The sequence below is a fragment of the Amphiprion ocellaris genome, chromosome 7 (assembly GCF_022539595.1).
Source record: "Amphiprion ocellaris isolate individual 3 ecotype Okinawa chromosome 7, ASM2253959v1, whole genome shotgun sequence".
Taxonomy (NCBI): Eukaryota; Metazoa; Chordata; class Actinopteri; family Pomacentridae; genus Amphiprion; species Amphiprion ocellaris.
In genome coordinates, this window is record NC_072772.1 from 10595984 (window position 1) to 10622247 (window position 26264).

A 26264-nucleotide genomic window follows, 5' to 3' on the forward strand; every position below is an offset into this window, starting at 1 on the left:
AGCAATGGGTCACACCCTAGACAGGTCACCAGTTCAGCACAGAAATAACGCAAAGAGACGGACAGCCATGCACACTGAAACTCAAACCTACAGCTAATTTAGAATCACCATCTATCCTAGCATGCATGTCTTTGGACTGTGGGACAAAGAGACCACCCAGGAGAACATGAAGACTCCCCAGCAGGCTTAGGCCTTGTTGGTGTGAGGTGACGCTGCTGATCACTGTGTTCAGTTGTATGAAATTGAGCAATATTTAAAGAAGAATTGAAATTTAAAGTGAAACCAAAATACACATTTGGAACATGAGTGGTGGCGATTAGGGATGCAAAAACACAAAAAACTCACGTCCATTCCTTCTCTTACCCCATGACACATTTTATCCCTGAAAGGCACTGAAAAGTGATTTTGTCATTAAGGTGTGCGCGAATATAATCAAAGACTGAGTTTTAGTACATGTTTGCTCAAAAGATGTTATATGCACTCACACTGTTTCAGGGGCTTGATTTCAAGCTGGAATTTAGCCACAGGAAGATCTTCTTGGCATTAAGCCCAACAAGGGGTCACATTAAAGTGCTTTCTACTGATGAAAATGATAATGTATCCATATGAGGAAGTCTCTGTGCAGTGCAGAGTAGATACTGAATTTAAAGTCTAAGTGTTGTGCTAATCCGTCCATAATTTGTGTTTGGACATCTGCCTTCATTTATCTGCAGTGAAGAGTGTGTACAGGAACGTGTCAAAGCCGCCGCTTGATGTTTGAAGATGAGCTTTAACTTCTTCCACTGTTTGCATCAATGTAAGTCACTGTGGATAAGAATGCCAGCTAAATAATTAAATTGTAAATGTACATGAGGGAGTGAAGTGGGTGAGAGGATTAAGGGAGGGAAGTTGGAGAGAAGTGGGAGAGGCAGCGGGGCTGAGAGAGCCGAGCAGACGGAAGAAAGGGAGGAGGAACGATAAGCCGAGGAAGAGAGAGTTCCTGTGGCTTACAGGAGAAATTCAGGAGAACTCTTTATCAGCCTGTTCACACACTCATAGATAAACAAAACAGCTTCACACACATTTACATGTCAATTTACATGTAGACGCAGTTCTCGCATACAGACTGTCATTTCGAAACTAATTTCAACTCTTTGGCGCATCAGTGTGACAGTTCAATAAATTCCTCCTGTCACTCCTTTGCTGTTTCTTTCGCCTCACATCTCTCTCTTCTGAAGGAGGTAATTGAAAACAGCCTGAGTGCAAAGAGGTGTGAAAAGTGGGCGCACTCATCCACATTTTCATATTTAACCTAAGGCAGCCTGACTCTTGTGTGTTGGTGGTATAAGTCGCATAACCAGTCTTCCAGATCTGGGGTTACTTGAGGAAAACTTAAACATGTGAACAGAGGGAAAGAAAGGATTCATTAATTAAAGCTATCAAGTTTGTCTCAGTAGGAGGCTCAGTGATTCACACATTTGCTGGAGGTTGAAAGTGTGAAAAGCAGTTCATCTTTGTTGAATTCCTTTTCATCGCAGCTGTGGACCTCACAGACAATAGCATCGTGATTTTCTCTCTGATTGGAGCTCTCTGCTGTGCTGCACTTAGTGCTTCTCCTGCTGCCTTTTACACCATCAGATGATTTATTTTTCACATTTAAGATCAAAAAACAAATTTTTACAGTGCTAGATCTCAAATTAAGCAAGATATTGATCATTTGTACCATGTTTACAGTTTGCTTCAAGGTGTAAAATATAAAGTGCACAGTGTTTCAGAGAAAATGAAAATTTTCCTCCACAAAGGTCAACAGGGAAACTTTTCAGTGAAAGCAAAATAAATTTGACAAAATGTCAGTCTGCAAACTAAGCCTTGAGAGCAGACAGGGACAAATATATAAATCACAAAACAATTTTTTTCTCAGCAAACTAGGCTAGAGCTGTCATTGTTTGGAACCTGCAAGATGAGAGTGAGCAGAAGAGCTTCGTTTTCTGTGTGAAAAGTTGCACAATCTCAAATTTTGGCAGTCGAAATCAGTTCTATGCAAATCAAACGGAGAGCAGAGCAAAATCCTTAGGCTTTGACACGCCTTGAGGTGTCATCCTGTTGACTGTGCCTTTTGTCAGGCTCCTTCCCAGTGTCATACAGAAGCTGCATGTGTTGCACTAATCCTAACCCATGTGTCAGAGTAGTGTTGTTCAGTAAATAGCTGCACTGACTTCTTATCAGGAGAGTTTTTCAGGGACTCACAGGTCTAAATAAGCAGATTGCAGGGTATTGGTGAACCTGATAGTGCATGCATATTTATTTATTTTTTAATCATCTGAGAATTACCTTCTGCTTCTTATTCTGCGCTCAGTTTCTCTCATGTTTTCCCCAGAGGTTTCCCTCCCCGTAGACTCACCTGTACCTGTACCTGTCAGTCCTTCTTTGGGACACTAACACACATCTCGAGTCTCTGGCCCCAAATCAAAGAAAAGACAGACTTCAAGTAACTGCATTAATTTCAGCGCAGTCATTTAGCAGTGTGGTTCATTTAAACATCACGGCCATCTAAGTTTACATTTTGAAAAACGTCATGAAGAAGCACAACAGTTACCTTGTTACCTTGCAGTTACAGTAATCCAGCTTAACTGTTGTCATCTAAATCATAAATGTGCACTTACTGCAGTCAAAACGGTTTGAATCTGTTTATTATTCTTCACATATTGATGATATGTTGTATTTGTCTTTTATAAACATACATACATTTCTGTACATTGCATATACATTTTTAGACACTTTACATTTTCCACTGCAATATGAAGTCCTGTACCTCTATGGAAACAGTTCAACCATTATAAAAAAATACAGCATAAACATGTACAACATTTTTCCGAGTGCCCAAAGTTGTTACCAGCACTGGATAAGTAGGTGACTGCATTCTACAGGTATTTAACTGCTTACCTTTTCAGTTTGTTTCTCTACTTGTGTATATACAGCCTGCAGTTCAGCCCAGTTCTTCTGAAAACCCCTGAATTTTTGTAATTTTTGTCAGAAGACTCTTGGTGACAGCTGAGTCTCAAGTGGCTTCATAGTTGTGTTCAAGTGTGCAGAATTTCTTGCATTTTTTTGGGGGGGGGTGGGGGGTTGTACGGAATCTGGTTACTGCCAATGTCTTTTTAGGTGAATTTTTAAATGAAACCTGTAAAATAAAGGGATTTTAATGCAGTATTGCAATTTTAAGCTTAAAATTGATTATTTTTTTCCTGGTGGAATCACACATCCCATCACCACAAAGTCAGAAATGTGACAATTGTTTCTGTTTTAACACTTCCTGGCTTTCTTATAAATAATGTTGTTTCTTTCTTTCTTTCTTTCAACATGCCTTTCAAAGCTACCAATGAGTTTTGCTGTTTAAGGCACTGGTACGTTCTGAATCAAATTTGACTACCTATACATTGTCTGACAGCAAAAATCCTTAACATAAATAGTGTAATATATTTTTAGATAACTGTACCACATTAAGAATACTTTCCTTACTTTGTAATGAGCGTGTATACACAACAAAACAGTAGCTTCCATTCTTTTCTGCCATCTATAAGGAGGCATACTTCTTGCACACTGTAGATACAGTAAGAGTCTGAAAAACAAATTCCTCCAAACTTTTAGTCTTCTTTAATTAAACATGGTGAATTTGAACTGGTTGATGGCAGAAACATAGTTTTAATAAAAGATGCACTTCTTCACTGAGTGTTAATATCATCCCTCTCTCAGATACTTACAGCAGTGTTACTAGCAGTTACAAATATATCGTATCAAGCAGTGTTACAGTAAAAATATGCACAACATTGCATCATAGTGTGTTGCATTTTGTTGTATCACCCTGCATTGTATTGCATTTTGGCAAGACTGACTTTAAACCCATGACTGTGACAGCAGTTTTAAAACTGGCTGCACACTAAATCTGAATTTTGTATAAAAAAAAAAAAAAATCCTTTGGGGTTTAAGAATCGGTTCTTCCCAGATAGTTTTTTAAAAGGTCTTATTTGATTTCAGCCCTTCCAGATGTCTTTTAGCCTGGCTTGTTTGGATGTGGCCTTTAACGCACACAGTTGGATAATCATACAGAACTGAAAAAGTCACCTTAAAACAGGCTGAAGAAGAGGAGAGGTAGAAATGTGATTGGAAGAAATAGAGAAAGAACTTGCTAGATACTGAGATCTGTTTTTATCAGGAAAGAATGGAGGGAATTGTTATGTCCGAGTTTCCATGGTGACAGCAGGTTTCTAGCCCTGCTTCTCTCATCTCCTTGATCACTGACTCTGATAAAAACGAAGGTGTTTACGTGTGTGTTTGTGTTCACGGGAGGGTTGTGTGTGTGTTTATTTATTGCGTATATGTGTGTCGTTTTGTGTCGATCTAACGGAAAGGGAGAAAGAGAGAAAGAAGTAAAGGTTGACCTTTGTGGCATATTGATGTGTGCTGTGAACTGATATTGTTTGCACCAGTGTGTGTGTGTGTTTGTGTGCGCGCGCGTGTGTGTGTGTGTGTAATCATCCTGCCAGTCTAAATATGTGTCCATTGGCTGATAATGTCAGTGCCTCCCATGTGGCCAGAACTGGTACATGAGAACATATAGGCCTGCGTGGTTGTATGTATTTGTGCATCCACATGTGACTCTGTGCACTTCATGCAGCTCTTGATAATGTGTGTGTATGTGGGTGTGTAATGCAGCTCTCCAAAAAGACGTGTTGGAACTGAAACAAGCTGTTAGGAAGGGTCACAAAAGGCTGAAAGAAATCATTTTCTAGCATTCACATACTGAAAAAGTGTCTCAACAGAAATCTTGTTAACAAGAGACAATAGAATTGGTTCGAGTTACATCGTGAGAACTTAGAGAAAGCGAGAGTGATGGTAGAGGTGCAGTGAGGAGAAAGACGGGGAGATGACAGGTGAGGAAAATTGAAGAGAAAATGATTTCTGATTTCCTCTGCAGCGGTGAAGAGATCGGACAGGCAGCACAGCCGCCAAGACGGAGTGCAGCGTGCACGCACACACACACACACACACACACACACACACACTGGGGTGCATACACACACTCATCCATGCTCTCTATCACACTTCGTCAGTACTTTAATGTTGAGTGCAATGAGCACGCTGCTGTAATCACGAGATAAACTGTGTTAATCGTGGAGCAGAATCACGTCTTTTATCCTTTAATCTCTGAGATGTGCAGGATTGAAAATGTTACTCTTAAACTGTAATCTGAAGCAAACTGAGCACCAGCTATTCTGTACCATAACTGCTGTTCCAGAATAGTAGCTTCATCGTAGTGAAGCTGTGCTATGGTCTACTGTAGGTTAATTCCATCTCAGGTCATCAGAAGCCTCCTGGTCAACCACCTCTGGTTTGCTTGAACCTTGATGAAAAGTAATTTTGTCATAAACTGCAGACATTTAAAATGGTATCTGTGAAATTTTAGATCAATATATTGTTGACCAATTTTCAGCATCTTTTTTCTCACATTAAATGTTGTGGTTCATTAACAATACCTCACTTTTAACTATTAAAGGTAAAAGCCTGAAACTTTCAGTGTTCTGTCTCATCATACCACTGATTTATAATCTGGATAATATATAATAGTGCTGGACAAGCATTGTACATATATATATATATATATATATATATATATATATATATATATATATATATATATATATATATATATATATATATATATATATATATATATATATATATGTAAAAATAAAAAAAATAAACATGTATAATTTTTTTATATATCCAACTGTATATAGTTGGATATCACAGTGATACATAATAAAGCATATAGAATACTTTATAATCTTAAATATTTGGCTGCAAAAATTATGTTATTTTCAGTAAATGTTCTCATGCATCAAAAAATGTGTTAAAAGTGAGTCAGCAGACAATTTTTGAAGAAAAACTAAATCTCAGAAAAGCATTTATGTAACATGCTGAAGTTTCACAAATATCTCATAAATATCCATTTATAAATTGTTGCAAAAATCTGATGCTTTGATCTACTTTCTGTGTGTGGATGTGTTTTACTGTTTTGGTTCCTATCCTGTGAGTCCGGATCCACATGAGGGGTTGTGAATATTAAGCTGCACTCCATGAAGAAGCTGGAAGCAGAGCATTTAGAGCCATGCTGCAGTCGAGGTGGGGCTTTTGAAAAGCTGTCAGCTGTGGTGGCAGTACAGCTCTCTGGTTAGCAGTTAGTGCACACACACACACACACACACACACACTGACGGCTTAAGTACACCGCTGTGATTGTGTTTGATCTGTAGTTCAGTACGAGGAGTGGGTCATGAGTGTAGCAGCAGGATTAACCTGGATTGCCTTTATTTTATGTTAACAATTTCTAAATTGATTTCCCTGTTGTTGTTTTTTTTTTTTAAATCAAGATTTAGATTGTTATCGTGATTTAAATGCAGATAATACTCAATCTCACAAAGACACTTGGAGACACATTACATCTAACATGGCCTTTCTCTTGGTACCAACCTCATGTCACTGATGATTCCCTGCTGGAGTGAGTTTCCTGCTGAGACACTGTCGGTGCTTTGTAATGTGCACACACACACACACACACACACACACACACACACACACACACACACACACACACACACACACACACACACACACACAAGCATATACAATATTAGCCTAAATAATGCTCCTGTGTTAGTCTTTCACACACACATGCTGCATTCTCTCTCAGTTTTACACTAGAGTATTTGCGTCACACTAAATGAAGAGACTGTAACATGAAGAGAAAAAGATGTGAAAAAAGGAAGAAGGAATAAAAGATAGAACGAAATGAGAAAAGAAAGAAAGGAAAAAAAGAACAACTCACTGGACTGTAAATCTGGCCTAGTTGGCACAGTAGCATCTCAATGGATTAGACTTCCCCCTTTCTTGTCTTGTGTTCTTTTTCCTTTCTTTGTCTTATTTATCCTGTTTTTTGGGGGACACGTGTTTAATTCTTACCCTCTTTAGGCCCAACACTTCCCTTTGAAATGGAAACAATGAGCGCATTGGTATTCCTTATAGAGAAGTGTACGTGTGTGTAGGAGAAGGAGAGAGAGGGTGAACACTTGTAAGACTTTGAAGTTTGTGTTTGGGAGGTGGAGCGATGTTGTAACTGATGCGGGGCATTCAGATGAAGTCAGCGCAGAAGTTGCTCTTCATTTCCACTCTGCTGCGGCTGCTGTATGATTACAGCACCCTTGAGAGAAATTGTCAGGAAAATTCAAAAACTGGTTTCCATTTTGGTCGGCGGCCTTCACGAGGCCAGGGGAGCGTTGCGGTCGTACCTGACGATAATCCAAACGAGAACGAGAGCACTAATGCACCGTGTGTTCAGTCGCAGGGGGAATTTGCTTTAACAGCATCCACTCAAGGTTACTGATTCTCTGCTTCATGTTGCGTTGAGTAAATGCAGAGCACATGCATTTAAGAAGCAAAGAGAAAAAGGAAGGAGAGCGTCACAGGTCAAAGGATGGAGATGCATCCAAATTATACACTGAATTTAAATGCAGCTCAAGAATATTTCAAGTCAACCTGATGTGTTTGGCAGCTCACATCTTCTGCAGGGCATCCAGCTGCTCAGTATGCTGAGTGTTGTTTAGGTATTTGTACACTTGGGGGCACTCTGACAGCAGCACTGATTTGTCTGCAGTTGCAAACGTGCAGCACAAACATGGAAAAAAATGGAATTAAAGAGAGGAAGAGAGGATATGGGAGGAAAGAAAGGGAAGCATTTATAAAGAAAAAAACAGTAAAGTAAGAAAAGAAGGAAGGAAGAAGGCAAGTGAGAAAATATGAGGGAAAAGGAAAGCAGGGGCCAAAGATGAGGAAGGTCAAACACGTGTGGTTGGGGTTTGTTTTTATAGGTGAGGATGTGGATGTGTGTTGAGGACGTGTGTGCACATTTGTCATGCATGTTCATGACACGGATGAGTGGACGTGTTGGAGCCGGGCGTGTAATTGCGATTGTGTATTCAGTCCTGGAGACTGTGACTCTGTGTTAACCTGTTGACTCTCAACGTCGCGGCTTCAAAGCACTCGCTCCCTTTCTGTCGCGCTCAAACTAATCAACTGTCCGCCTTTCCTCCGTCGGCGGACCGCTGATATTTTCCTGTCATTACTCTGCTGTCTGTGTCCACTCGGTCTCGTTCTCGGTGGAGTTTTCAGCTGTGCAGGCGAACCACCCACATCTGCTGCAGCAAACAAAATCAACACATGATTAATTGATCATAATGCGGGCCGTTGAGTTACAACTGCAGCTAATCATTATTTTCATATCAGTTAAACTGCTAATTATTTGCATTATTGTTATTTAATAAAAGGTGTTCATAGCAGTCTCTTCTACTGTTTTTGTCCATCCAGCAGACTAAGAAAATGAAACAGGATTAAATTTTTTGGAAGACTGATGCACTGAATTTTTTGACATTTTGGCCTGAAACACCATAAATAGTTAAAATTATTTTCTTTCTACCAGCTAATTAATGGCTCCTCATTCAACTCAGTAGTAAAATATATTTTCTGATTATAAGGTTACATGTAGCTCGTATTTCCCGTTGCCATACTGTTATTAAAATATATAATTGAATCAAATCTCAAATTATGACTGTGATAACTGGGCAAACTACAGCTACTGAGGAAGAAAGTTGTGATAAAAGCTCCTTAACATGTACCACTGCTACTACTTATCAAAGCACTCCGGTGTTATCTGAAGGTGTCGAGGTGCCATAAACCTCTCCACAGTGGGATTACACACCCTAACAACATCCTGGTTTCATTCTTTACTCCGCTCCATTTCCATCAGTGCTGTAAAACATCTTGCATCATTATTTTACATGTAAAGAGAACTCTGAGCTGAATTCCTGTCTGATATTTCTCCAGTCTTGCACATAACTCTGTCAGTTTTGTGGATGTGAATAATTCTCTCCATAAGCTGTGAAGTAAATATGACTCCCTGACAGCTTAACACTGACTTTGTTGGTGCTGTAGGATGCTTGCTTGATAGTTTAGTCTTAATAAGCTGCATTGTAGTGTGAAGTATGTATGCATGTGTCCACAAATGAGTAAAAAAACTAAGGGTTTTCTCTTTTATACCTCAATTTAGTTGAGTTTAGTTTGTGTGTGTGTCTGGGTTGGGGCATTCACTGGTTCATTATAGAGAGGAAATTGTGGCTATAAATTGTTATGTGATTTTTGCACCTCAGGAAGACGGGGTGCCATAGCAACAAATCAGAGTCAGTGTTGCTATTTCGCGCACACACAAACACACACACGCTACATTGTCATTACCACTTGTAGCTTCGATTCAGTCTGTTCGACAGCACATTCTCTTGATGCTGCGTTGTCATTTGTCGACTTGGGAAACCAATTAGATTTGAGAAATGAAGAGACAAAGAGGGCGTGCAGGTGATGATGTGGGCAGATATTCTGTCTATCCGAACACATGCAAATGCAAATGCACAAATATCGCACAAATCCTCAGTTTGCATTTCCAAACACACATCACAAACACGCTGAGTGCAGAGTGCAGTTTGGTACTGCCGGACTCGCCCACACCTCATTAGTTGTTGGGTAGTTTTGTGCAAAGAGAGTGACAGAAAAAAGCAGCAAGAACAAGAAAAGGATGTTTTGTTGGTTTGCCGCAGTGTTTCTGTCTTATTTTTTCCGTCACTGCCGCTGCTTCCTTCTCCCATCTATTGTTTCTTTTCGCTTCTTTCTACAGCTGTTGTTGTTGCCGCTGCAGTGTTTTCTTTTTCTCCCTCTCTCGGCTGCCCTGTCTTTGTTTTCTTTCTCTCCATCTTTTGACCTTGCTCTAATTTCTCCTACCTTTCTCACTGCTGGAGATTGTCTGCAGGACTCACTCACGGTTAGTTTTACTCTTGGTAGTGCATGTCGGTGTGCATGTGTTCATGTAACGACAACTTTTGTGCCGCCTTTTAAGCGTTTCAGGTGATCATTGCCGGAGTCTACAGTAGCAGCGACCCACAGGGTTCCTCCCCTGCAACGTTTCTCTTCCCATTAGCAGCTTTGCCGTCTTTCGTCCATTCTCTGCTTCATTCTGTATATCTCTATCTTCTGTCTTTTCTTTCACTATCTTCTCTCTCTTCCCCATTCCATGAATTTTATCCCTACTTCCTCCCGCTGCTTACTTTTTCACCTCTGACATGAGCAGCAATAACCGACTACTGGAGGAAGGAAATGGGTGTGTGAGTCCGAGTGTCTGTGTTCCTGATCAGGAAGGAAGCAGCCAACTATGACAGCAGAAGCTCCCTTAACACACAAACACAGACACAAACACACATTTTAATTTACCTATGTATGGTTGTGTTTTTTTAGGGGTGTTCATGCATAAGACAGAAACTATAAATCTCCAGTAGCCCAGCAGTTTTAGTGGAGAGTGCAGGTACTAGTGTGTTTTTTATTTTTATTTATTTTAATTTGGAGAATGCAGATTAGTAATTTGTATGCCTGTTTTTAATTTTTTGCTGTCTCTCACCTCTGCCACTATTAAGGGTTTACAAATGGCTTATACAGGTTAGTAAATCCTTTGCTAACAAACTTTAGATTATGAGGTTTGGAGAAGAAAACCCACAGCTGACTGGTGTTTATACTCCCCCAGGTCCTTAATTTATATGTTTATCCACCTTAATAAGTGGGTTCATTGGCTTGTTTGACCACTTACCTCCTGGAAACGAGCTGCAGATCCAAAGCCAATTTATTCCTGTTGCAACTGCAGACTTAATAGAGAGCTGTAAACACAAAAACAACTTAATCACATACTAACGTTTGGAACTGTAGCCATGATTGCTTCGCAGAAAGTAACAAACCTGTCTGGTGATGAAATTGGAAATAGGTCTGCGGCTGTAAATGCTGATAAGTTGTTAACAAATGGATTTTTGCTTCAGGTGCTCTGAAGCCATCGGAGAGGTGTTTCTGTTGAATTTAAAAAAAGCGAGCTGTACAGATGAGTGACAGTGTGCGAGTGTGAACAGGAGCAGAACCAACCAAAGTGACAAATGTTCTTCTCATAAATGACTTCTCATCTGTAAAGAACAAATTTGTTTGTTATTACTAAAACCATTAGTTACAACAGATGATCCCTTTAGAATGATTGCACTGTTAGAAACCTCATACTACATCTGCACACCCCAGAAGAATCTAACTACAAGCAGTCTGCAGCAATAGCCAACCTGTGAGGCAGTATCTAACACATGCTGAGAGACTTTCCCTTACAGTGGAGTTCATCTTTCTGCATACATGACAGAATAGACACTTCCTCTTCCAACTGCTTCCTCAGACCCCAAAAGCAAAGAGGAACCTTTTCATGATCACTTCCTTCTGTAGTGAGGAACATTTGAGGGTTAAAAAGCAGGATTAGAGCAGCTGTTCTCTCAGGTGAGATGATGAAGGGTGGAGTCCAGCCATCCATGAAAAACAGAATTTATGAGATTGAAATGAGTCAGAAGCATTAAGCTGGTTAGCTAGTTGACATCTAAGGTTGATATGTCATCTACTGGCTGAGTTGTTTCTAAAAAAAAATAGCATAGAGTACTAGGATAAACTTAAATAAAGATGAAAAATGGAATATATAAATAGTGAAGTTAGTTAAAGATCTACTGCCACCCACCTAGCTACTAGCTAGTTAAGCCAATATAAACATAAATCTGGGAATGTTTATTGGCAATGCTAGGATCAGGATGAAATTATTTTCAATAAAGGTACACATTAAGGGTCAGTTAGTGAGGCACAAATTGACAGACACAAGTGCGTTCATATGGCAGTCTTTTTCATTTGGGTGGAGAAAAGTGTCCTACAACAGCATCTGTTGGCTGCTTCGCAAGCCAAACACAAGAATGACAATTGAATAGTTCCTGAGGACTTCATTCAAACAACAAGGTGCTCAACACTGATGAAGATGAGAGCCTCAGTAAACGCAACAGAGGCTTTGACTTGGAAACAGTATTGTTGGAGCATCCATACGTCTCGTCTTCACAAAGGGATTCTCATTTTGAACAACCTCCTGTGTATCAATTGTAAATCCTAAAAAAACCCCTAGTTAGTTTAAACAAACAGGCCATGCAAACATGATTAGAGAAAATCAACAGCGCTGATTGATTCCAGCTTTTCAAATGCCATTTGCTTGCTTTCCGTGTTTTATGTAATTGTAAATTGGTAACTCTTAAGACAGACAAGACAAACTAGCTGCAGACTTTACCTGATCACAAACACATTTTGACTGATCCTTTTTCTTACAATTTGAAGGTTTTGAACTGTTGGACACCTTCCAACATTTTCCACTGCTATTTTTCTTTTTTGCTTTATTTTTTTTGTTTGTAGCAAAAAATTATCATGAAATTGCATCTTTTTCATTTTTAGTCCTACAATCAAACCACAATTTGATGAGATTCAGCAAATGTGTCCTTTACTAACATATCGACAGTTCTATCATATGTTAACTCTCTGAACCCCAAAACCTGCCAGTGGTCTTAAAAGGCAGTCTAGTTTTAAAAATGTTGCCCAAATCATGCGGTTTCTCACAGCCAGAAACTGTTAAACAATTTCAGCTTTCCAATTGTCTTTGACCTACTCGCTTTGTTCTGTCTGAGTTGGAACTGGAAACAAATTAAAATATGAGCAGTAAAATACAGCAAAGATCCTTAATTTTTTCATAGTACTGGTAGCATTGGTAGACATTTGTAAAAATGAATTTGTCACTGTTGTAAATGTAAAATAAATAATGACAGTAGCTCAATTTTCATTGTTTCTTTTTATGATTTATGGCACGATAACTGTGTCATACTGTGTTTTTCTGAAATTCTTTCTGCTTCTAGCCATGGTTGTGCTGTTTCCATAGAGATGAAGGAGTTTATATTGTAATGAAAAATGAGCCCACAGTGAGAAAAAAAATGTCACAGTAGCAAAAAAAAACACCCAGAGACTGACTGACGTTCAGAGGGTTAACTGATTTGTGCACACAATCAACAACAGAGATGTGTCCTTAAACCTTTTAGTAGAGCAAAGACAAAGATTATATGTGGTGTGAAAGTCTGTAGTCTGATTTTACTGTACCATTAAGATGCTGCTGTTGTTGTTGCTGTAAATCCACTTGAAGCCTCTGTCCATTATCAGTCAGCGACAGTGTCCCCGCACGGATCAAAGGATCAGTTATAAAGTCCAAGAAACAATTACAGTCACAGAGTGAGGCCTCACATCAGGGTCACTCCCGTTCTTACATAAAGGTCGCTGAAGTCTTGACATTTTGATCAAAGAACAAATACCAAAGAACAAAGTGGAGCATGTGTCCGTTTGGTTGCTGGAAGCCCCCAAAAAACTGTCTGGTTCAGTTTTGTGTTACGTCTCATGTTCAGAAACATCATCCTGGCAGCTTTATCATTATTGCACATGCTCAGCTAATTGACAGCCTTGTAGCATCACAAAGCCACGCTACATTTTTCTCCCTGAGTGTTAAAGCTCTTTACTTCGCACATTCATTTGCCCACAAAGCTCACTCGACAGACAGGGGTGCATCAGTCAGGTCCAGCTCGAAAGTAAACTCACATATGAAACAATTAACCAGCTGTTCTTATCTGATCCTATCACATGTAGCTGTCAGATGTCAGATAAGCGTACGCCTTAAATACACAATCCACATGTTCGCAAACAGACTTCAAGGTAATGATGTCTTCAAAGTGTGTCATGCACACGCACACACTCACAAAGCTGGGTAGAGCCATTGTATCGCTCAGCATGTGGCATTTCTAAACAGAGAACTATACAGAGATTTCTATCAAACAGTAAGGTCTCCTCTCCTCTTTTTTCTGCTGCCTGCACTCTGTCAGACAGCACATGTTGGTATGGAAACTGGCTTATAAACCTTTCAGGTTGCCAATGAATGAAGTCACATTGCAGCCATGAAGCAGTCTCTCAAAATGTTGCTTTGTGTTTTCTGATGAACAGAATTCAGAAAGGCTCATTGTGGGGATTATTCTGCAGGTCATGATGCAGTCTATAGCAGCTTCAGCAGCGGAGTGCAAAGGCCAGTGAGTTTTCACAGAAAGAGCTGGATTTTTGAGACGTCATATCAAACATTTCAATGACAGAATGACTCCCACACAGCAACCTTGAAATTCAGCAGTACTTCAAAGTTTGACTCATCTTAAGATCTTTGCATACAAAACACTTAAATATTTATGTAATTTGATCATCTCATATTTGATCAACTGCATACAGAGAATGAATAGGTCTTATTGGGTGCAAATTTTACTGTAGTTTGCTTCAGGCAATGAAGCAAGCACAATTTTTCTTATTTTCAATGTGCAACATGTTCTGTTAGGCAGTTGTCAATATATGCTGTACACAAGGAGAAATATGAAATGTGTGAGTTTTCTAAGTGCCTTTTCCTGCATCCCACTGCTAACACTATTGATGCTTGTAGGATACTCATTGTTTCCAAGTGCCGTGCCTTTCAGAGTCGAGTCAGGCTAACCAGCACTCTGTTGAAATAGTTTATCAATACAAACAGAGCAGTGTGTGTGTGATTGCGTATGTCTGCGTGACTTTCCACTGTAGGGCGTGTCATTGTCGCTTTCCTGCTGTTGTTTTACTGCTTGTGTTGTTTAAGGAAATTAGTAATGAGTAACAATAAGGTTAAGTACTTTTCACACACAGACACACACCTTTTGGTAGGCTGTTACACCATGTGGTGTAATACTTTTAACCAAGGCATTTTACAGTGCTGTGAGAGCATAAATTGTTGGCACTGATGGCCCTAGCAGGAGTCACACTATAACCTTCTGGGTTTTTCTCAGTTCCACATCTTCCTACAGACAGACTAATTTAATAATGGCACAATGCCACACTGTTCTACAAACAGGTGACAAGTAAAAGAAAATACCTGAACCTTTGATCCCTACAATGAGGGGATCCAATTGGAAATTTTGCTCGTCTGGTTTGGATCCACTTGTCTCTTTAGAGGAAAGGGTCACTGTAAGTCATTGCAAAGTTATTCTGAGTGATCACCTTTATCCTGTGATAAAACAGTTCTATCCTAATGGGAGTGGTCTCTTCCAGGATAATTCCTCCATCTGTAGGACACAAGGGGTCACTGGATGTTTTAATGAGAATGAAAATGATATGAATCATCTGCTGTGGCCTTCACAGTCACTAGATCTCAACCAAACTGAACACCAAGGTGGAGATTTTAAACCGACACGTTAGACAGAGTTCTCCTCCACCATCATCAAAATATTGAATATCTTTTGGACGTATGGTGTTTCGTGCCTCTAGTGGAGCTTCAGAGCTTGGAGAATCAATGCCAAGGTGCATTTAAGCTGTTATGGCACCACTAATAGCCTAACACCTTACTTGGACCCTTCAGGTCTTAGTAAAGCTTTTTCTTTAATTTCTCACCCATCTGTATTCATCTGCTATATATTCTGTATGAGTTTTGGATAGTTAGATCCTGCAACTACATTTTCCCTTGGTGAATTATTAAATTTATGAATCAATTAGATTTTATAGTCATTAATTAGGGAATTTTCCACTTATTTACCAGTCAATTCGGTGGCTAATTGTTCTGCACCTGTATACTGAGCAAAGCTAAGTCATTAAATAGAGCCTGGTTACATTGGGATGTTTTTAGTCGTAAAAGGTTCTGATATTGATATTTTGGTGGATATTTTTCACATATATAGTATATATGAAGAGTCAAAGTCGCTCTGCTGGACAAACTATGTAATGAAACCACGTATAAATTACCACAAGTATCTTTTTCTGCAGTAATTTGTTTTGTATCAGTACATTTCAAACAACATATACACTGATACATCTTTGATAGGCCAAAACCGACCAGCAATATATCAATCTGGCTCTGTCATGAAGTAGGCTAACATCGCACATTACATGAAGGCTTTATACATGTGGCTTTTTATGGTACAATCTTGATCTGCACAATAATGTGTCTTTGCTGGTGGTTCAGATTTGTGTGTGGTGTTCACTTGATGAATTTGGATCCTTTTTAAGAATGTTCTCATCAGACTTTCATCAGAATACCTTATACTGATCCTCGATCCAATCTGACAGTCTATACCATATATTCCCCTGTGTAATGCCTCTCTCTATCCCGTTCCTCGCCCAGCAGAGGCATTTCCCCAAATGCACATTGCTCATCAAGCTGAGCTTATTTCTGAAGAAGCCACCTTAACAGGGCAACCACTATTGTTCCACAGAAAGGGTTTGTCAATGGATTAGCTGAGATGGGGTTGCAGTGAAGGAGACGCTAATATGGTTTTGGACAATGGTGCTCAGAAAATGAAGTGGATTCTCTTGTTTTTAACAGAGAAAAATGAACAATGAAATGTCAGAATATCTTTGCAGCCGCAGTAATGTGTCAGCTGGAAGGTCATTATAATCAGCAAGTGTGATCACAAGTATGATGACCATAAAAATGCGTGAAAACTTAATTAACATTCTAACCATACAGTTAAGCAAAGAGCCAGAGGAGTAAAAATACATCTTCGCCTTAACTGTTTTTTTCTTGTTATTTTTTTTCCCTAATTGTGTCTTTTTTATGACTCAGTCAGATCAGCAGGAAGAAAACTGCTGGTGCGGGGGATGAGAAAGACTCCCACTCAATTGACACCTGGGTGTGTGTGTGTGTGTGTGTGTGTGTGTGTGTGTGTGAGTGTGAGTGTATGCGCGTGCACATCACGATGCTGTTAATATAGCTCCACCATTATGTAGATTAGCCCTATTCCCCTGAGTGCACCTTTACCATTTAGAGCCTTCAATCACCCCGCTGCTTTATAGGAGTCAGGACAAACACACACACACACACACACACACACACACACACACACACACACACACACACACACACACACACACACACACACACACACACACACACACGCACACGTGCACACACATATGCACACTAGCAGATTTAAATACATATGCACTTTCAATCACCGTTTTTTATGGACATCATATACACACATAAAATTGCATCGCACCCGACAGCACATGCACTTGATCCACACACACATATATCAGATCAAGGTTACCGGTCGGATCTTGATCACATTCCAGATGCACATACTGCTAATTATGTGTTCCTGCACTGTATTTATTAATGCTGCTGCACTTTGTGTGTCTGTGTGAGTGTGAAAGAGCAATAGAGTGAGTGATCACAGGGTGGCTGTGTGTGTTGATTGCATTTGAGCAGGAACGACAGACCCTGTTTTAATCACAAACTTGGGATCAATACTCTTTTCAGCGAAACTACGGCAGCAAAGATGTGCAGCATGCATGTGTGTGTGTGTGTGTGTGTGTGTGTGTGTGCGTGCGTGCGTGCGTGCGTGCGTGCGTGCGTGCGTGCGTGTGTGTGGAAGGTAAACTAGATCACTGAGTCTACAGCAGATGAAGAGAGACAGTCTTTGAGGAGCATTTGCTTTGAACTAACCTATTTTCAGGTGTGTGTTTGTGCTTTCCGGGCTGCTTGTGTTGTTCTGAGTATATGTAAGGGTCTCTGCTCTCGTGCTTGTGTGTTTTCATACAAGCTCTCTCTGTGGCTGACACAGTGCAGAATTGGTAATATGAACTGTATGCAATGCGGATTATCTTTCTGTGTATTTTGCTGCTATTAGCCAACGTTGGTCAATACAGTCTGAAGTTCAGCTGCACTGGAACAGCCTTTCACTGTGTTTACAAAACAGGCAGCCTCAGGGTTTGCTGGGATATTACATTATATTTAATAGCAGAGCACACTCACCTCAACATGACTACATGAACTCAGAGTCGACTTCTGACTAGCTGCCCCCGTGAACTCTCTACCTCGACTTGCCTCTTCATGTTTTAAAGGTCCCAGGGTGATCGGATTTATGAATTTGGTGAATTTGCAATATTTTGCTGCAGTACAGACACATCACAGCTATAATATACAGTGTATACATTGGAGGCAGCATACTACACCTACAGAATACATATGTGATTTTGTAATACATGGTAAAAATGTGTCATAATATACCAAAGAATCTAATTAGTCCCTGATCAATGTGATTTTGTATGAGTGCTTGAAGTTCCCTTTCAATTTTCTTCTGTAATGTTCGAAGATCCATCATTTGCTTCAGGCAATTTCAGTCTCCAGTGAGCATGTCAAAACAGAACCTAGTTTTTGATTGTTTTTTCCAAACAATTAACATTATCTTCTCTCAGTCAGGCCAATTTTCAGCATTTGAACCGAAGCGGCTTACTTCATTTGTTCATTAGTCTGCTGTAATCCCACACTGTGCCTGTTTGTCCGTGATAGCTCCAAATCTCTGCTCAGTCAATAGCCTTCTACTTTCAGTGGCATCACCTTTTAAGAAAGTATCATGCAGGATGATGTTCTTATCCTCAGCCACAACGCATCCTTACAGAATCACGAGAATCCCCTTGGTATCCATTGTGATATGACATGACTTTGTGCGTAGCTGCTGGCTAGTTTGTTTTTAGTAAATGACTCTCAGGTTCCCTGTCAGACTGATGGACTACATGAGACAGACCTAGTCAACCTGTTGTACACTTTCATGCTAAATGTCCTGTCGCTGCCAATGTCACCTCTGAGAGTCAGCTGTCAACGCCACCCGGGACTCTTCCTGCTGCGGTTTGAGGCACATGTGATGAATCTGCCAGTTGATTAAATGTATGGAGCTGTGGGGATGAAGATGTGTGTCACTGTGTTCCTTTTAAGCTGGTTGTAAGTACAGTATCTCACAAAAGTGAGTCCACCCCTTGCATTTCTCCAAATATTTAATGATATCTATTCATGGGACAACACTGACGAAATGAAACTTTCATACAATGTAAAGTAGTCACCGCACAGCTTGGATAACAGTGTACATTTTATCTTCCCATCAAAATAACTAAAAGACAGCCATTAATGTCTAAACTGCTGGCAAAAAAAGTGAGTACACCCCTAACTGAAAATGTCCAAATTGGGCCCAAGTGTCAATATTTTGTGTGGCCACCATTATTTTCCAGCACTGCCTTCACCCTCCTGGGCATGGAGTTCACCAGAGCTTCACAGGTTGCCACTGGAATCATCTCCCACTCCTCCATGATGACATCACGGAGCTGGTGGATGTTAGAGACCTTACGCTCCTCCACCTTCCGTTTAAGGATGCCCCACAGATGCTCAATTGGGTTTAGGTCTGGAAACATGCTTGGCCAGTCCATCACCTTTACTCTCAGCTTCTCTAGCAAGGCAGTGGTCATCTTGGAGGTGTGTTTGGGGTCATTATCATGTTGGAATAATGCCCTGCGGCCCAGCTTCTTAAGGGAGGGGATCATGCTCTGCTTCAGTATGTCACAGTACATTTTGGCATTCATGCTTCCCTCAATAAACTGTAATTTTCCAGTGCCGGCAGCACTCATACAGCCCCAGACCATGACACTCCCACCACCATGCTTGACTGTAGGCAAGACACACTTGTCTTTGTACTCCTCACCTGGCTGCCGCCACACACGCTTGACACCATCTGAACCAAATAAGTTTATCTTGGTCTCATCAGACCACAGGACATGGTTCCAGTAATCCATATCCTTAGTCTGCTTGTCTTCAGCAAACTGTTTGCGGGCTTCCTTGTGCATCATCTTTAGAAGAGGCTTTCTTCTGGGACGACAGCCATAGAGGCCAATTTGATGCAGTGTGTGGCGTATGGTCTGAGCACTGACAGGCTGACCCCCCACCCCTCCAACCTCTGCAGCAATGCTGGCAGCACTCCTACGCCTATTTCCCAAAGACAACCTGTGGATTCGATGCTGAGCACGTGCACTCAACTTCTTTGGTCGACCATGGCGAGGCCTGTTCTGAGTGGAACCGGTCCTCTTAAACCGCTAGATGCTCTTGGCCACCGTGCTGCAGCTCAATTTCAGGGTGATGGCAATCTTCTTATAGCCTAGGCCATCGTTATGTAGAGCAACAATCCTTTTTCTCAGATCCTCAGAGAGTTCTTTGCCATGAGGTGCAATGTTGAACTTCCAGTGACCAATGTGAGATGTGTGAGAGTGATATTACCAAATTAAACACACCTGCTCACCTTTCACACCTGAGACCTTTTAACGCTAACAAGTCACATGAAACTGGGGATGGAAAATGTGCACTTGGGCCCAATTTGGACATTTTCAGTTCAGGGTGTACTCACTTTTGTTGCCAGCAGTTTAGACATTAATGGCTGTGTTTTAGTTATTTTGATGGGAAGATAAAATGTACACTGTTATCCAAGCTGTACGGTGACTACTTTACATTGTATGAAAGTTTCATTTCGTCAGTGTTGTCCCATGAATAGATATCATTAAATATTTGGAGAAATGCAAGGGGTGGACTCACTTTTGTGAGATACTGTATATAGTAGGGTTCATTCAGACTCATGTTTTCAGGATTTATTTTTGAGGAATTTATCCTGTTTCATAACGCTGCTGTGCCAGCAATAGCAGTGGCTGGAGGGGTTGTGTTTTCGGGTTGTCTGTCCCTACATACATTCGTCCTATTCTCAGTAACATGATGTCTCTTGAACGCTTTTGGGGACTTTCGGCACAAACCAAACATTTTTTGATGTGCTTCATTTTGTTCATGTCAGGATGAGATTCTGACCGTGTTTAAAGGACTCATAAGTTCCTTTCTGATCTTGGATCCTAAAAACTAATTTCTGTGTATCATAGCTACGAAGCCCCCACCTCTCTCTCCATCTCGCTGCAGCTCAAGCACACCAGTGTTTTGTCACACTGTAAAACACTCTGTGCTGCACAACTGAAAAGTATTTTTGAGTAATTCAGCCATATATGTTCAAATGAGATGCTGATTTTCAAGAAGAATAAGGAGACAGAGAGCCCCACGAGACAATTCGACAGGATTACTTACTGTGGTTTGTTACAGATGAAATCCTGGAAATCTGAATCAGTGTGTGTGAGGCTGTCATTGGTATGCTCAGCGTGGGTTTTGCCTCTAAGCACGTGTCCTCCAGCTAATAAAAACATCATATGGATGTGTTATCAAGGTAAACTTGACTTTCACCTGAGGGGATTTAAAATTTTCATGACATGCGCAGTCACTTGTCAAGAAAGCATAAAATTGTCATTTTAAATGCTTGAAAAAATAACCAGTGGTGTCAGCTTCCAAAATCTGTGTGAAAATAATAGCTTTAAAAAAAAAAAAAAGAAAAATTATTGTCTTGAAAAATAAACCGCTAAAAGTGAGCCCTTCATGTGCAGTGCCTGAGTGTTTTGACTCCCTGCTCGCGTACACACTGACAACGGGGAGGCAAAAGATGGGGAGGGTTGAGAGAGGCAGTAAGACCCAGAGGAGGAGCAGAGAGAGAGAGAGAGAGAGAGAGAGAGAGAGAGAGAGAGAGAGAGAGAGAGAGAGAGAGAGAGAGAGAGAGAGAGAGAGAGAGAAGGAGGTGGGAGGAGAGAGGAGAGAGGAGGAGGGACTGTGCTCACTGCCGGCTCTATGCGTTGCAGCCCGTGGTGTTAGCGCTCCAGTGTGCGTCTCAGCCTGCCAGCGCCAGTGTGTGCATCGGTGCGTCGCCGTGTGTGTGAATGTGTGTGTGACTCCAGCGCTCTCTCTGCGTACGACAGGTGGAGATGACATGACTGCGCTCGAGAGGGAAAAAGGAAAGGACCTGTAAGGACTTCACACAGACACACACACACAGAGACACACACACATCAACACACTCTTGCCTTTTCCCCTACATTCCCTCACACACACCTTTAAATTCCTGCACTCCTCAGATAGATAAATTGTTGACTCTGTGTGTGTGAAAAGGCTCTTTTTCCAGCAGCTTATCGCTCAGACACCTGATTTCATGAGTGAACAGCAGCAAACACACAAACTGACTGTTGTTTTTGATGCCTGCAGACGTGGTCAGCAAGTGGTGTTTCTGCGTCCTGAGGAGAGTTCAGCTCCAGCCCTGACTACCAGACAGTCCACCACGTTGTCCGAACAACTCCAGGTAGGATCCTCTTCTCTTCTCTTCTCTCCTCTCCTCTCCTCTCCTCTCCTCTCCTCTCCTCTCCTCTCCTCTCCTCTCCTCTCCTCTCCTCTCCTCTCCTCTTGTCTTCTCTCTGAAAAACAGGATGCTATATGCTTGTTGCCCTCTGCCCTCTTCTGTTCCGTCTTCCTTTCAATTTTTTTTTTTTGCCATCCTCTTTGATCGAGTCTGTAACGACTAGTAACCACGCACATGAAATCAATCTCGACATCCCATCTGAGGAGCAGTTTTCTTCCATCCTCACACACTTCTGTCCTCCCGACATCCCTTTTCTGTTCTCGTTTTTGAGAACGATGAACTTTTCTCTGGAGGAGAAGTTCAGTGAGACACTTAGTACTTCCCCGGGGCTTCTGTGTGTCTTTGTGTGTGTCTGTGTGTGTGAGAGATGGAGGGATCAGATAATAGACAGCAAGATAAACCGTAAAACAGCTATAAACATGAAAGAGAGGAAATTACAGACACAGAGATATTGTTTTTGATGAGTGCTCGTGCACCACCATCTCTGTTTGTGTCTGTGTGTGTTTAAAGCTGCTCCGTTTTGCAGCCAAATTGATGTCTTTTGCCCTCAGATCAGAAAACCTCCTTTCATTCTTGTCCATCTTTTCCTTCCTGCACCTTGTTTTGATCTGCATTGCGCCTTCGTTTGCATTCAGATGATTTATGACGTACAAGCTGATACATAAACATTTAGAATTGCTGCTCTCTTGTATCTTCTCACGTGCCATGAAGCAGCACGAGTGTGTGTGCATGTGTGTGTTTGTGATTTATATTGCCGAGGGATTTAACGTTGGCAGCTAAATAGAAAAAATGTTTGATTGGCTGCCAGTGTCGACATGTTGCGCTCAGATCCAATTACCTAGACATGTACATGCACACAGATATGCAGGCACATGGGCGCACACAAGAGCCCCTCACACACCTGTAGGTTGCGATTCTTGCAGAAAGAGATAAACAGTTTGCAAAATACTTATTCATTAATCACTGTCAGTGTGTTGCAGGACAAAATGCATATATGCATATTTGATGGTATCTCAATAGATTTATCAGTGCAGCTCTATCTCTTAACATTTCAAACATGCTCCCCATAATTATTGCCTTTTATGCATTTAATTTTCCTTCATTCACCTGTGAACACGTTTGTGGGTGTGTTTTCTTTGTGTATCGGATGGTACAGTGTAATGTCAAGCCTCCACGTGTGTGTTTCCGCAGTTTTGTTGCGCAGCTGAAAGTCTTGTCTGACTGCATTCCTCTCTTACAAACCCGTGTTTGTTTTTAAATGGTTTGCTGCTGATGGCTCGTTGTTCACTGTAACACTGTCTATGATTTGACTGCTGGTGAACACGCAGCGTGTGCAGCGCCTCCGCTAAGGATGACCTGAAAGAATGACATCTGTTTAGATCTCAGAGGTCTGTTTAGAGGGACAAGAATGTTTTTCTCTTTTTTTCAATTCTCTTGATCAGCAAGGTTTTCCAGTTTTGTCTAAAAAAAATGTTTTTTCATGACTTTTACTGTGTGATTCAACAGCATATGACAAATGTGTCTATGAAAAGCAGCCATTTCAGTGTCCAGTGATGCTTATTTGCATCTCTGCATATGTGCAGTCATGCGTCACAGAAATTGTGTGATTCTGCACATTTGTATGTTTCTACAGTGTCGGAGTCAAATGCATGTGTGTGAGGCAGTAAAAGCAGCAGGTTAATCTCTTCTCAGTCTCCAGCAGAACAGATGTGAGGATTAATTTGTCAGGGAAACGGGGTGGTGCTTCCATGGCTGTGTTTGTGAGGGAGACACTGCCTAGTTGCACAAAGCCTTGAAAATTAAAAGTGTTTTTGGGGATTCTGTGTATGGATGTTTGCTCTTCTGGGAGTCTGTGTGTCAACATGAATACATTTTCTGTTTAATAGCTGTTTATATTCACACATACTAAAGCCTCACAGATGTGATGTTTGCGTGTGGGGCTGTGTGAGTCTCCACAAGTGTTTTGCATCTTGTTTAAAAAGAAAAAAATTGAAGCAACACTTGGGGACAGGTGTGTGGATTCACCTGTCTTGATTCCCCTCCACCAGCTCCTAGTTAACTGTCATCCTCATCACTTTGTCAGCACAGATGTCTCCATATTTCTCTCTCATTTAGCCAAAGATGATGTGTGCGAGCTGAAAGCAAAGGAGTATTTTTTTCCTGAATATTCAGGTGGAAAAGGCCCATTTAAACTTCACCAACACGGACACAAGGCACATAATTATCCTTGTGTGTATGTGTTTGGGTGTTTTTGTGTGTGTGAGCCCCAAATGGCTTGACCTTAATGACATGAAAGTGTTTCTGCCGGATGGAGTAGGTTTAGCCTACTAAAGTTTGCACTCTGTAGTGTTATATTTTTCAGTTTGGGGACAGATGGGAGGCTCTGCGCTCTGACCTCACTGCTGGAGGAACATGAAGAGAGAATTTTCTTACAGGAATAAAAACATGATGACTATTGCATTAGTTGCACTCAGCATGTGCCTGTTTGCCCACATGTACGGGCTTGTCCTTGTGATGGAATTGTGATGTGATTTGACAACAAATATATTGATTTGAATGATTACAAAAGACAGTTTCACTTGGTAGCTAACACCTCTGTGAATCATTTTATTTCTCACTCTAAAAGATTTCTTTCTCTTGTCATTGTATATACAGTAAGATGTGCCTGTTTATCTTTTATCTTTTTATGTAGTCTGATGTCGACAATGTGGGAATAGCAACAACGCTGAACTGTAGATCCAGTTGGTTCTTTCAGTATTAGTCAAACATGTATTTTCTCCAACCCCCAGCCACTTTTCCAAAATAAATTTTGGATTAGATAAATGTAATAAATTCTTTTTGCAAAGCTTCATCAAAAAACTGCATCAACAGCAGCCAGAGTCTTATGCAATAAACTAGCAGAGCTCCGACTAATATCTACCATTTTCAGTTTGAAGGGAGACGCGAGGAAGCAACAACTTAGTCCTTCAGATCTGATATGGCCATTTCAGCCTTGTGCGAAACCTCCAGTGTGTATTTATACCTTCTTCTCTGCATCGCTTTTATCCTTAATGCGAGTGAACCAGCAGCTTGACATGCAGCAGCAAATACAGAGCTTGATATTCAATCAAGTAGACACAGCACTGGAGCAGCTTAAGATTGAAGCAAATTATCTCTAATGGCAGCAGAAGACTGGTGACCTCTGTAGATAGTGCACTACTGTAGGATGTGTGAAGTGGTGTAGGAGCTACTACAGCGAAAATGGATTGGAACTCATTTGACTCCAGCAGATAACCACTGTACCACACGACCCTGAAAACCTGCAGGAGCTGTCTGCTCTGTGAAGATTCAAGCGGACTCACACATCGTAGTGACAGTATCTTGAGGGCCTGTGTTCTTCATGCAGATGCAACACAGCAGGCCACAGCAGCTAAATTATACCTCAGTCATATATAATTTGTATAAGCAAAGGCTTTAGACAGAGAATGAGGAATGTATGCGCACACAAAACAAAGCACAGTGACAGAAGAGAACTTTGCAGAATAGCTGCACCATTTACATGCATCAAAATTTCCATGATGACAATACACATTCAGATTTTTTTGCTTAACCTGTTTAGCGCTCAGTATTATGGTCATGAGGAGCTCCGGATACTGTCAATCACAAACATAATATCCACCAAATGTGTGCTTCTGCTCTCAGTTTTATTGCCTGATCAGTGGTGGCTGGAAATAAACTATCGGTAGCAGCATTCATAATGTTGTGTGATTCCCGCTCTTCAGTTCCCAAACCTCGAAGGGGCTCGCTGATAACAGGTGAGGTGTGACATGCATAAGCAGCATTGTGCGGTGAGCTGACAGCTGGAATCGACTGCTCACTCGGTAGTGGCAGGCAAACTTGGTTGCTCATTAGCTGATCAGGATCACAGCGCTAGTTGAGTTTGGTACATGAACTCAGCTGCAGACCTTGCTTTAAATTCTGTTGTTTTTTTTTTAAAGGAAAAAGTACAGCATCGATCCAGGCAATGACAGTGTTTTTTTGCAGATTAGCGTGTAGTAAGAGTCACGGTTCCATCTGAAAAACAAGCTCTTCATTACAAGTAATGCTTGTTTGTGCATTAAATTCATTCATAAAGGTGGATTCTGCTGGGCTTGTTTTGATCGCAGGAAGTTGCACACACTGAATTTTCAAGAAGGTGTT

At 41.0% G+C, this 26264-nt stretch overlaps 1 protein-coding gene across 1 annotated transcript in view; it reads left to right on the forward strand.

Annotated features, from left to right (window-relative positions):
* The window catches only part of LOC111579029 (cGMP-dependent 3',5'-cyclic phosphodiesterase), a 175281-nt gene that overhangs the window by 33089 nt on the left and 115928 nt on the right, over positions 1-26264 (forward strand). Inside the window, 1 exon segment of the mRNA XM_055012123.1 lies at positions 21935-22028. Coding sequence (XP_054868098.1) covers positions 21935-22028 — 94 coding nt within the window.